General features: G+C 40.8%; 1 protein-coding gene across 12 annotated transcripts in view; it reads right to left on the bottom strand.

Annotated features, from left to right (window-relative positions):
- LOC116978333 (ankyrin repeat and KH domain-containing protein 1-like) overlaps nt 1-13,615 on the bottom strand; it is a 140,406-nt gene that overhangs the window by 49,856 nt on the left and 76,935 nt on the right. For 10 of the 12 annotated variants that reach the window (XM_033029432.1, XM_033029424.1, XM_033029423.1 and 7 more), the window contains 6 exons: nt 7,163-7,319; nt 5,079-5,226; nt 3,693-3,840; nt 3,354-3,587; nt 2,663-2,757; nt 986-1,223 (listed from right to left, as the gene is read on the bottom strand). In XM_033029432.1, the coding sequence (XP_032885323.1) occupies nt 986-1,223; nt 2,663-2,757; nt 3,354-3,587; nt 3,693-3,840; nt 5,079-5,226; nt 7,163-7,319 (1,020 nt within the window). The remainder of the gene's footprint in view (nt 1-985; nt 1,224-2,662; nt 2,758-3,353; nt 3,588-3,692; nt 3,841-5,078; nt 5,227-7,162; nt 7,320-13,615) is intronic. The other 2 variants (XM_033029428.1, XM_033029426.1) reach the window with 1 other exon arrangement.

Raw genomic sequence — 13,615 nt, forward strand, 5'->3', positions numbered from 1 at the left:
TCTGAATTGGGTATTGTTGATGTCCTTACTATTTTTTTTTTATATTTTGTTGTTATTTTTTTTTTTTTGTTTCATTCCGCTTACATGTTTTGTAATCTGCTTACTAAATTTTGTAAGGTGTCCTTGAGAGTCCTTGAAAGGCGCCCATAAGTATAATGTATTATTATTATTATTAATTTACTATTAAATAGATTTGGCAGATTGTAGCCCACTATTGCAATTATTTAATCTATCACTTTTTTCAAAGTCAGATGATGGGAAAGTGTACAATATAAATTAATATTTATCCCGGAATTATCAAATTACAAGGCACTCCAAACGAAGTGCTACAGCAACTCAACAGACCAGGGTAACATCAGTGCAGGAAAAAGGACAGGCAACCTTTCAATTTATGATGCTTCTTCAGATAGAGGGACACACTATTATCGCAAAACACTTAAGAGTGAAAACTGAAAATAGTAAAAAAAAATAACTGGTACAGGTTACAAAAGAAAGCCATGTGGTCATTCTCGGAAATAACTAATAAACCTCAGTTTAGGACGGTATTGTTAAACTCAGGTATGACAATATATAGGCAGGCATGGAACTGTAAATTGCAGAGCACTAAAACACAGTTACAGCATAAGAGTTATCACTTCTCGACCCCCACCCCGATCTCTCACATTAGATATGAACTAGAAATGGAGCAACTTGTGAAAAGTTCTACCACAGCCAGGTAAAGCAAATAATTTATTCTTGAAACCTAATCTAATAAAAATGTGATTTTAAATATTTGAAATAAAGGAACATCAGATGGTCAAGCAAGTATTTAGGATTAACAATAAAGAATGAAAAGCACACAATGGGCAATTATGGTTCATTTCTGTTTTTTTTCTTAAATTAATGAAATGGTAAATTTGCATGAAAGTTAAATCCATGTAGAATATTTAGTCAATTGTTTCGTTGTACAACAATGCCATTTTTATAAGTGTAAGACATTTCGTACCCTGAGCAAGCAGCAAAGCTACCATTTCCTCATGGCCTTCTCGTGATGCTTCCATTAATGGTGTATATCCTTCATCGTTTACTTCTTCAAGGTTGGCTCCTCTTTCGATGAGCAAAGCTGCTAGCTCCACATGACCACCACAAGCAGCAAGCGTCAGTGGCGACTCAAAAGAATCAGCTGGCATATTTACTTGGGCACCACTGTCCAAAAGGAGCCGAGCAACTTCAACATGGCCATCCTGCTTGGTAAAGTTAACTGTCAGTCTATTCATACATTAAACATCCAGCACATACGATTGTAATGCAAACCAGTTTTGAACATCAACAATACAAATTCAGTCAAAATGGAAAATGCTGGAAATGTTCAGCAAATAATGTTGCATCAGGAGAGAAAGCATTAACAGTTCAGATTATTGCTTTGGCAAAATATGTCAATTAGAAAAGAGAATTACATCCAGTCCCTCAAGCCGGCCAGTGTTCCAGATATGCTTTGTATACCTATGCCTCATAACAGAAGCATAACCGCGTTATGGGTCATCCACAGGTCATGACAGGGTTCCATTCCTGTAAGCTGTTCGTAACATAGAAAATAGATGCAGGCGCAGGCCATTCAGCCCTTCGAGCCAGCACAACCATTCAATATGATTTTGGCTGATCATCCAAAATCAATACCGTTCCTGCTTTCTCCCCATATCCCTTGATTCTGTTAGCCCCAATAGCTATATCTACTGAAACCCGAACAGTTCACAAGAAATGGGGTCACGAACCATGCTCCCACCCGGCAGAAGTGCCTTCACCACTGCAGCAGACTGCAAATCCATATCACCAGTCTCCCATATGTGCATAGCTGGGCATGCATTAGTTGGGGAGGATCTGTACTTTTGTTTTCATAACATTGTTTGATTCCCAATTACTTAATATACCTACATACAAGCCTTTTGCAAATCATGTACTAGTATATTCAGATTCCTTCACAAAGCTGTTGAATCTTTCACCATTTTCCAAAAGCCCTGGCACCAATCAATGCGGGCCAGACAACCCATTTATGCCTACTGTTTCATGTAAGACACCCAATCTATCCATGGCAAATACATTACCTCTTCCATCAAGAGTCTTTAAATTCTGCAATAATCATTGAAGCACAATCATATCAAATACTTCTGAAGATCTTGGTGTATCCATCCGTTCCCCTTTACCCACAGCATATTCCTCTTCAAATAATTTGATTTTTTCACCATTGACACTAGCTGAATTCTTTCAGCATTTTCTGTTACTTCAGATTTCAAGCAGTCAGCAATTTACTTTGTACAAAGGTTATTAAAAAAAGATAAAAACATGCACTCACATGAAAAGACTGTTCATTTTGTGAAATTCAAATAACATGGAAATTGATGCTAAATATTTCCGAAAATGTAATCATAAATAAGCACAAAACAAATTGCTATAGAAAGTTAATCTTGAATATTGATAAATTCCTCATTCCAGTGTTTTAATTTTTTTTCTAAGACAAATTGCATTAGTTTCCCTCAGATCGTATAGACCAAATAGAGTTTTAATTTGTTCAGTGAAATTAACATAATTTAAGGCTGTAAATAAAGTGCAATATATTGAAGCCCAACGAAACCGATGTAACATTATTTAAAGGGATGGAGAAAAGGTGCAGCATGAAAACACTTACCATACATGCCTCCATTAAAGCTGTATGCATCTCATCAGTTTTGTGTTCCTGATCAGCACCAGCATCAAGAAGAAACCTCACCATTTCCAAATGACCTGTACAATACACAAGGGGTAGTTACAATTAAAAAAACTGTAACACTAAATCTAAATTATTTTTGAACTGTTGAAAATTATGTTTAATTCAGTTTCAGACTGAATAAAGTCATTAGTATTTTATCATAATGATACTGTAACCAGAGACAACCATCAATATTTCACAATAAGCCCTATATATGAGGCTTCTATTTCTCTTACTTGTTCATACTTAAGTTTTATTATCGAGAATGAAGTGATACTGGGGTGGGGCACTCACCAAGTTCTAACGATAGCATTTCAAATATGGCACAAAGATTGTCACGATATAATAACACAATACTTCAATTTGGGTCCATATATTAGAAATATAATTGCAGCTTTTTTTTTTAAACATTAAGATTATTTTACACAAATGCCAAATGTCCTGAATATACGCTGACTATTTTATCACATTACAATTACTTGCTAGCAGGTCTTGTCTTATTCCATTCATTTTATTATACCAGCAGCTGATTCAAGTTTCTACTTGGATATGAAGACCTGAACTGTATTTATTGATTTTCCAGTTTCAAAATGCATGTTTCCATCACACCATTAAAGAATAGTTATCATACCTTTGTAACATGCCAGCGTAAGTGCACTCTCTTTAAACTCATTTGAATGAGTATTTATTCCAGCGCCATATTCTAAAAGCACCCGAGCAACTTCAACATGGCCAGCACTTGCTGCTTCCATCAGAGGCGTATGACCATTTTCATTGTGATCTTCAATATTGGCTCCCGCTTTCAGAAGTACTTTTACAACATCAACAAACCCTCCTGCACAGGCATATGTGAGTGCTGTGTTTCCTGAGGATTTTTTTCAAAAAGCAATGCAAATGTAAACTATCGTAAATAAGAAAACTTTACAAAAAAACAAACAAATTTCGATAGTCAAATATAATTTTTACTTACCTGTTGAAGATTGAGCATTTACATCAGCATCATGGGCCAACAGCAATTTCACTATGTCAACATAACCTCCACTGGCAGCTGCCATCAATGGGGTTATGTCTCCTTTGATGCCCCGATCTTCAACATTAGCATGCACAGCTAGCAGAACCTTAATTAAAGAAGTTGTTAAATTAATAGGATACAAAAGGATAGATTTTGTAGGATAGATTGTAAAATTGCATGTTTCACTTTGCAACTAGAATCTAAGGAGCATCCATTAAAGCCCCCTTTATTGTCACTCTTAGTCTTCTGCCATCCAACCTGCTATCCATGCTAGTATCTGCTCTTTGATACTGTGGGCTCTCATATTCCTTAGCAGCCTCACCTTATCAAAGGTTTTCTGAAAATCTAAGTAAACAACATCTACTGACTCTCCTTTGTCTGTCCAACTATTTACATCATAGAATTCCAACTAATTTGTCACGCAAGACCTCCCCTTTACAAAGCCATGCTGACTTTTGCCTGTTTTATCATGAACTTCCTTTATAATGGAATCTAAAATCTTACTAACCACCAAAGTCAGACTCTCGAAGTCACCCCCGACTGTCTTGAATTTCAGGCACGCTGCTGGTATCTTCCACTGTGTTTACATTGGCCAACAACCTACTAACCCGCACATCTTTGACATATGGTAGGAAATCAGAGTAATTAGAATAAGCCCACGCAGTTCAAGGAAGAATGTGCAAATTCCACACAGACAGCATCCAAGGTGCGCATTGAAGCCTGGTCTCTGACGCTATGAGGTAGCAGCTGCTCCCGCTTTTGCACTATGTTGTCCTGTCAAGTGCTTCACCTCCTGTTCAGGTCAACCATATTTCCTCCACCTACATATTTATCCCTACCTCCCATCTGAATTGCATTAGTGTTGGAGCAGTCATTGTCAGATTTTAGCTTGTGGCATTTATGGTAGTTATCCCGTGCTTAAACAGCATGAAAACAGCAGATTTGTTCCATTTCTTCTTTGCATTCCACCACCTTCATGCCAATATTTCCTCTCCTTGATCTTTATTTAACCCCAAATTTAAACATCATCGATAGCAATCTTAATCTGAAATTTTAAGATCCAATTTCTCTAATGTTTGTTATCCAAGTCCGACCTCAGATGTCAACTGACAAGTTACCATGATGTGAAAATAAAAATAACACGCAAAGCTAATTGCAATATGATTAGGATCCCAAATGTCCTCTGCAGAAATATAGCCAAATAATTAATTTTTGTTATTTAACAACTCAACATCAGACATAAATAGGAAAAGGTAGAAATCCTAAAAAGGTGAACTGCAGTGTTAGAAAAAAATAGAGGATGTTAAAGTACATTTATTGTCACTCAGGCGTACTAATACTTACTTGTGCAAGTTCATAGTACCCGGCTGAGCACGCCAAACACAGCAGACTCTCTCCCTCTTCTGTATGCTCATTGACACTTCGTCCTTCATCCAGCAGTTTTCGGACAGCATTTACATCCCCATCTGAGCATGCTTCGGCCAAGCTCCGGCTAACAACAAAAAATAATTAATTTTATAGAAACACATATACTCAATTTATTTTTGAACTCCATTGAAGGCAGAGCTAAAACAGCAAATCATATGATGCTCAAATGCATTCATACACAAGTTTTGATGTCAGTGTTTTTTCCGTATGTCTGAGTCTGCACTAACTTGCTTTAAGTTGTTAATTAGAACGACAATTAAATTTACCATTCATCAGATTAAAAAGGTTTGAATGCAAATGTTTTCTATAACAAAGACAATAAAGTCAGAGAACAGGGATTAAATCACCAAGTGATGTTTATTTATGGCAGCTTGAACAATGTTCATGAACTGTGCTTCTATTGAGCAGTGGTCTTTGGCAGGTTGTTGCCTTGACTATACACAGCCTCACCATTTGCTCAGGCAAATCAATAATAACCTTAGAAAAACAAGGGTCAAAATCTGGATCAGGGAATTGCCACACAATGATTCTAAATGTATCCTACAAATTATAATTAAAAAAAGAAAAATGGTGAATGGTAATAACTTGATACAAGGTATTAATTTCATTCATGGAAAGTACTTCCTAATAACAAAAACATCTCAGCTGTCTTTGCTTCCTGGTTCATGCTTCATGGGAGTTCACTGTGAAGGCAGGCAGCCAGTCAGGAATGGGGCAGCAGACATTACTGTGCAACTTTTTCTTATTATGTGGGGTATCAGCATCAGAACTGAACCTGTATTTTAGGAACTATTGGCGAATTCTATCCCTTAACTGTTACAACTTTTAGTTAAGAGTGAATCAACTATATTCTACTTAATAATTTGCTCCAAAGATATAGAGATATCTCCATTAAAAAAAAAAGATCTTTGCTCTCACATGCATGCCATGAGCAATTGGAAAAGTCTTATGTACACACACTTACGCAACATTCAAACTCCATTTTTTCTGTCTCTCCATTAAAGATATGGAATTATTTATCTTGTACATTGATATATTAAAAAGCTCATTTGCCCTTTAACAGCTAGGCACAGAGACAAATTTACATCCTGTCATACACTATGTCCTTCCAATGTCTTTTACCTGTTTTTCATAATGAGCCTCTGCCATACTTCTGCCAATCCACTCTTGTCTCATGTACACAATAATAAAGGTTAATTAATTGAAATTTAATATGATTTCTATAACTGGCCGAAATATTAAATGTTGAAACTAAACTTTATTTGTAAGACATTGTTTTAAAAGATTAAGCTGGAATAAAGTTTTTTTATTTAAAAATAAACAGATCAATGGAATAACAAAGGTTGGAATGGCCAAGCAAATTTTAAAAACTAAGTTCATAAACTTCATTGATCTTTCAAAAAATTGGTTTACAATATGAAAAGCAAACCATGACATTAAACAATGACATATTAAAATGGGTATTATAATGGGAATATAGTTACTGCAAAATTCTGACATTACTTCAAAATAAAAATATCATGATCAGTTGAGACTTTACAATTTAGTGTCTAAGTTGGCTTCCTACACAACCATATTGTTTTTGAGAGATCAATTCTTCTGGATATGTGGGTAGTACAAAGGCTCATATGCTTATACACTTAATTACATATAAACTCATCTTTTGAAATGTACAGTTATCAAAATTAGACATAGTCTAAAATAATAAGCCATGCAATGCCTCTTTTACAAAATAGAACAGAAAACCACACATGGAGACTATACTGAAAAAGTTACAGTTGTAAATATTCCTATGTCACAGAAAATTATGCAAACATGCAATAAAACAGGAACGAACGGGAGCAATCAGTCAATTCATGCCACAAGAAAAAAGGGCAGAAATCGAAACTCCCAGCGGTAAAATGAGTTTTATATTACCGCTCTTCACTTTAAATGCTATTTTGTTAAACAACGTTTCCTTCTACATTTACCAACACTATAAATAATTTAAAAACACGTACTTGTCTGCTTGTCCTGCATTTAGAGTATTCTCTGCTCTCATCCGGGTCAAGGCAGCAGCAGCTTCATCCAACGCACAGCTAACAGAAGAAGTCAGTCTTCGAAGTACTTCAGGATCTGCGAAGGCTTTACCATCAGCAGTGGATAATTTACCAATTCCTTTTGATTTCGTTCACAGTTAGTAGGAGTGTTGCAGGCGAAAAAACAAAGACAAACACAATAGCCATACATTAAATGCAGTTCATGCACACATAAGGTTAGTCTACAAAATAATCAAGACGTTCATAGCAAGTTTCAGACTAAACATGCAACTTAAAAAGCCACAAACACAAAATAACTACCTTTCCAATTTTAAATAATTTATTGATGCTTTAAGAAATATTACCCTTTTATGAAAAAGCTACATCAAATCATTATCTTGGATGAAAAATAACATTAAATGTTCCTCACTTCCCCATTCAATTGCAAATCATAGATATTATCAAAGTTAGAATTTATATATTTCTATCACAGATAATGACCAACTGCCAATATAACTTAGGCCTCAACTATCAATTTCAAATACGTGTACAATATATGTTTAACAAAAAAGTAAAACTGAAAATTTGTAACATGAAGTGTTTATATATACAACTTAAAATTAAAATTCAATGGATTATTTACTATATGGTGTCCAGGGACTTAATTTAACAGAATAAGAGCAATGGTTACATGGGGAAGGAATAAAACTGGCGGACAATGTCTACAGAGGTTCACCAGACTGATTAAGTTTCACCAGACTGATTCCTGGGATGTCAGGACTTTCATATGAAGAAAGACTGGATAGACTCGGCTTGTACTCGCTAGAATTTAGAAGATTGAGGGGGAATCTTATAGAAACTTACAAAATTCTTAAGGGGTTGGACAGGCTAGATGCAGGAAGATTGTTCCCGATGTTGGGGAAGTCCAGAACAAGGGGTCACAGTTTAAGGATAAGGGGGAAGTCTTTTAGGACCGAGATGAGAAAAACATTTTTCACACAGTGGTGAATCTTTGGAATTCTCTGCCACAGAAGGTAATTGAGGCCAGTTCATTGGCTATATTTAAGAGGGAGTTAGATGTGGCCCTTGTGGCTAAAGGGATCAGGGGGTATGGAGAGAAGGCAGGTACAGGATACTGAGTTGGATGATCAGCCATGGCTCGAAGGGCCGAATGGCCTACTCCTGCACCTATTTTCTATGTTTCTACACAAGTCATATAAGAGAAAAACTAATTCCACACCTCAGCCTCATTCCAAAGCCCTGGAAATTACATATTCATGCAGATGCTTTTCAAACACAATTGGATAACCTCCACCATTATCTCAAGTGCATTCTGGAACATTACCCCTCGCTCCCTGTTAACAAACTCCCCCTGCCCCATCAGCGTTTTTGTTGTTGATCATCTTCATGATACATCCCTGCATCTTGATCAAACAGCAACTATTTTTCTCAAATCCTGTCCACTCGCTAAGACTTTAAATACATCTACCGAATGTCTTGTAGCCCCAGTGTCTTCAGCCTAAAGGGCCTGTCCCACTTTCACGACCTAATTCACGGCCTTTTTTACTCGTGGACATTTTTCATCATGCTAGAAAAACACCCCGACCTACTTGATGCCACGAGTACCTACGACTAGCATCACGACCTACCTACGACCTTGTGACGGCCATGATGCGGGTATGAGTCAAGGGAAAACTCGGCAGAGGTCATGAATTAGGTCGTGAAAGTGGGACAGGCCCGTTACCATACTACTGTGACTTCAAGGTTAAGTCACTTTAGTTTAGCTCTTCTACTTTCCAAAGCCTAAAAGGCACAAATGCTGAAAATTGACATAATACTCCAGTTGTGGATGGACCAGCATTATACAAGAGTTTGAAACTCAGCTTTAAACAAACCTTTCATCATATCTTGACACCCATGAAATAAATCGTATACCTTTCTACAATAAATAAACTGATCAGCTGCTGTTTCAAACTGATTTTTGCTCCTAAGAAAATGCAATTTTACTCAATCATTATGTTTCACGGAACTTCAATGTTCAGCTATTTTCTTAAACAAACTTCCACCATACAACCCATTAATACTAAAGAGAAAAAAAAGTTGCTTGTAATATAAAATCTGCAAAGAGGATGTGCAATCTTCCATTTCAGACACAATCTGTCAACACTGGGCACATTCAGAACAGGGATAATGAGAGATGTGGTCTGATGTCACTTTATTAACATAAGGAGATGTCACTAAGTGATTTTTAATTTATAGGAATATTAATCTGTACTGTAAACTTTACTGCAAAATTCTGACATGACTTCAAAATGAAAATATCAAGATCAGTTGAGACTTTACAAATTGATTTATTACACCACCTCATGGAGAATATCTGAGTGGCATTAAATCTCCTGAAATAGGCTTGGGAAAGATCCCAGCGTAATCCAGATTAATTTCCAATATTTATACATGAACACAAAGGTAAAAGCTCCTTTTACCCCATCCCCCACCCTATCCACTCACACAGTCCCCAACTTGCAGGTGCGGCTAGAGAGGGAGAGGGGGCAGGAGCAGGGACAGAGTGAGAGGGGAAGGGGGGGCAGGGGCAGAAGAGGGGGCAGGGGCAGAGGGGGCGGGGGGGGGGCAGAGGGGCCAGGGGCAGAAGAGGGGGCGGGGGGGGGGGGCAGAAGAGGGGGCGGGGGGGGGGGGGGGGGCAGATGAGGGGGCAGAAGAGGGGGCGGGGGGCAGAAGAGGGGGCGGGGGGCAGAAGAGGGGGCGGGGGGCAGAAGAGGGGGCAAGGGGGGCAGAAAAGGGGGCAGGGGCAGAAAAGGGGGCAGGAGGGGGCGGGAGGGAGCGGGAGGGGGCAGAGGAGGGAGCGGGAGGGGGCAGAGGAGGGAGCGGGAGGGGGCAGAGGAGGGAGCGGGAGGGGGCAGAGGAGGGAGCGGGAGGGGGCAGAGGAGGGAGCGGGAGTGGGCAGAGGTGGGAGCGGGAGGGGGCAGAGGAGGGAGCGGGAGGGGGCAGAGGAGGGAGCGGGAGGGGGCAGAGGAGGGAGCGGGAGGGGGCAGAGGAGGGAGCGGGAGGGGGCAGAGGAGGGAGCGGGAGGGGGCAGAGGAGGGAGCGGGAGGGGGCAGAGGAGGGAGCGGGAGGGGGCAGAGGAGGGAGCGGGAGGGGGCAGAGGAGGGAGCGGGAGGGGGCAGAGGAGGGAGCGGGAGGGGGCAGAGGGGGGAGGGGCAGAGAGGGAGGGGGGGGCAGAGGAGGGAGCGTGAGGGGGCAGAGGTGGGAGCGGGAGGGGGCAGAGGAGGGAGCGGGAGGGGAAGAGGAGGGAGCGGGAGGGGGCAGAGGAGGGAGCGGGAGGGGGCAGAGGAGGGAGCGGGAGGGGGCAGAGGAGGGAGCGGGAGGGGGCAGAGGAGGGAGCGGGAGGGGGCAGAGGAGGGAGCGGGAGGGGGCAGAGGAGGGAGCGGGAGGGGGCAGAGGAGGGAGCGGGAGGGGGCAGAGGAGGGAGCGGGAGGGGGCAGAGGAGGGAGCGGGAGGGGGCAGAGGAGGGAGCGGGAGGGGGCAGAGGAGGGAGCGGGAGTGGACAGAGAGGGAGGGGGTAGAGTTTGAGGGGTGGGAGGCATCACAGGGGAGGGCTGGTTACCGAACACAATACTCCCTCACTCCGGCTTCGCATCTGCCCAGGTCCAGTCGCCGGTCTTGGGATAGGCCTGCGGCAGCAACCTACCAACCATGTCCCGACCCAGGGCCCGAGTGCCGGGGGGGGGTGACATCACTCGCAGCATGAGCAAGAACGGCAGGCACGCAGACCCATTGTGACATCATCAGCGTATGACAGCCGGTTTCCCCCCCAAAATTTTACAGATTTTTGAACATTTTCATTAATAACTCGTGTAATAAAGCATGAATATTTCAGGTAAGGTGATTTTGGACTCCAGGGGAAAAATCTCTACCGGAACATGTAAAAATGTTACCGTTAGCGCGTCGTTTTTTCGAGAAGATGTGATTATACACAAACAAATAAACACACACACACACATCCAAGATCAGACTTTTAATAGGTACTAGACCAAGTGAGGATACTTTTTCCCTTCTCTAGCTAATTCAAACCCATTTTCCCCAGACTTATTATCACATTAGAGCATATTTTAATTAATATTTTCTGGTTAAGACTGGACATGTCTCAGTGAGGATTCTTAAACTTGACTGTTTTAAGGGATGTATTGTGCATCTTGCTCACACCCCGGATTCCCCTCTGTAGGGTTTTATGCTACAAAGGAACTCTATCCCAAGCTGCAATTCAAAAAGTTCATAATGCATCTGGGGAGAAATGCAAATGCACTAAAAAGCATTTGATTCTTTCAGCTCTGACTGTAAATTCCAACCCAGTAAGTTCTGCACTTTGACAATAATTACCATGTCACATTTCTAGCAAAAGCATTTCATTTTAATTCCAACTCCAGTTGCTTTGCCATTATTAATCAAAATTTCTGATTTTCTGCCAGTTTTTTTTAATTTGGGCAGCTCGTAGTCATAAGAGCAAAACAGCTCAGTTTCAATAACGACTCTTATTCTGTCATCCAGATTTAGGATGACTTGAATTCCTAACATTATACGCATTGATTCACAATCAATGAATCAACAAATGCAAAAACATGACCTCTTAAACCAAAAATATTGCCTGCATTTCAAGTATCATTTTCAGTATGAAGTAAATCATAATAACTTGAATAACTTATCAATATGAAGTCAATGGAATAAATCAACCTTTGAGAGCATCAGAATCGCTATTAGAATCAGGCCACGAGGTAGTTGGATCAGCATTGCATATTGGGTTTTATGCATTCAGCTCAAGTTTAGAGGATTAACATGAGATTTCATGCCTATGTGCTTGACAATGATGCTTCCAGAACATGAAAAATAGTTTATCCTGGTATAACAGATATAAAGTATAAAGTATCCTTTATTGTCATTCAAACTGTCTCCAGTTTGAACGAATTTGCATACCTTGCAGTCAGAACAAAAAATTAAAATAACAGAACGCACAATGAACACAGTTTAACATCCATCACAGTGAGTTTACCAAGAACGTCCTCACTTTGATGGAAGGCAAAGGTCTTAAAGTCCTTGTCTCTTCCTTCCTTGTTCTCCCTCTGCGTTGAGGCGATCCAGGCTTTCGATGTTGGGGGCCCCCGCCAGGTGATGGTAAGTACCGCGGCCGAATCCGAGCTTAAAAACGGGCCGGTTCAAACTCCGCGGCCCGGGGCGGGCGAAGCTGCCACCCTCCAGTCCAATGGACGAAGCTGTTATTGCGGGAGCTCCGGAGAATCGGTCACCAACCCGGGACCTGCGAGCTCCTGATGTTGTCGTCCACTGGGCCCGCGGCTGAAGCCTCCGAGGCCCCGAAGTCGGGCCGTCATCGCAGCGCCACCAAAGCCCCGAAGTCGGCCAGCTTTGCGATAGTAAGTAAGTCCTGGATCTGCCTCCGGAGCCTCGAGTTCAGTCCCTGTTGGAGGCCGCCAGCTCTTAGGCCTCAGCGCAGACAGAGACGGGGATACAACAAAGAAAAGGTCGCATCCCCCCGAAGAGACTAAAAGCAAGTTTATCCCACCCCCCACACATACACAACTAAAAATAAACTAAACATACATCTAACAAGACAAAAGAAAACAAAAAAAAGGAAAAGACAGACGGACTGCAGGCGAGCCGCAGCTGCTGGGCAGCGCCGCCACTTCCGGATATGAAATACTTAAAAAAAACTCAGCACAAAATTTTGATTTAGAATATAATGCCTGAAAAGGTGATGAAGAGTGCAATAGTACATTTTCATCCCATCAAAGTTAGCTTCAGAAAGCAAAAATACATTTTTCTTCACTCGCAAGATGTGGGGAATACTGCCAAGATCAGCATTTATAGATCAAACTTCGTAGATGACAGTGAGCCTTCCTTTTTGCCTTCTTCCTATGTTGGAGTTGGATGGGAAGATGCAACATTGACATAGCATAAATTAATATCAATATATTTAAAATTCCTGATATGAAATTTGGAAGGGGCACTTGCAGGTATTGACATCGCCATGCACCTGCTGCCTCTGCTCTGATGGATGGCGAGTGAAGAAACTAAATGAGTTGTAGATACACATTTTGCAGATAACTCAAGGTGGATAGTGGAGAAAATAAATGTTCAGGGAAGAGAATGGGGTTGCTTTGTCTAACATGATGGATGATGAACTTCAATAGTTTTGGAATCGCTTTCATCCAAACAAGTGCAGTAATATAACAGATGGCAGTAAAACTTTAATAATCTGCCATCTGACCATTTGGAAATCCCAAAGCTCCAGCTTCTGGCTCAATGGGAGACATTTGTTGCTCTCCCATGAAACTCATTAAGGCCCTAGTTCCTGTGCTCCCTATCAACTGAACTGCTTTACTATAAAATTATGATACTGTATTATCT

The sequence above is a fragment of the Amblyraja radiata genome, chromosome 11, assembly GCF_010909765.2.
Source record: "Amblyraja radiata isolate CabotCenter1 chromosome 11, sAmbRad1.1.pri, whole genome shotgun sequence".
Classification (NCBI taxonomy): Eukaryota; Metazoa; Chordata; class Chondrichthyes; order Rajiformes; family Rajidae; genus Amblyraja; species Amblyraja radiata.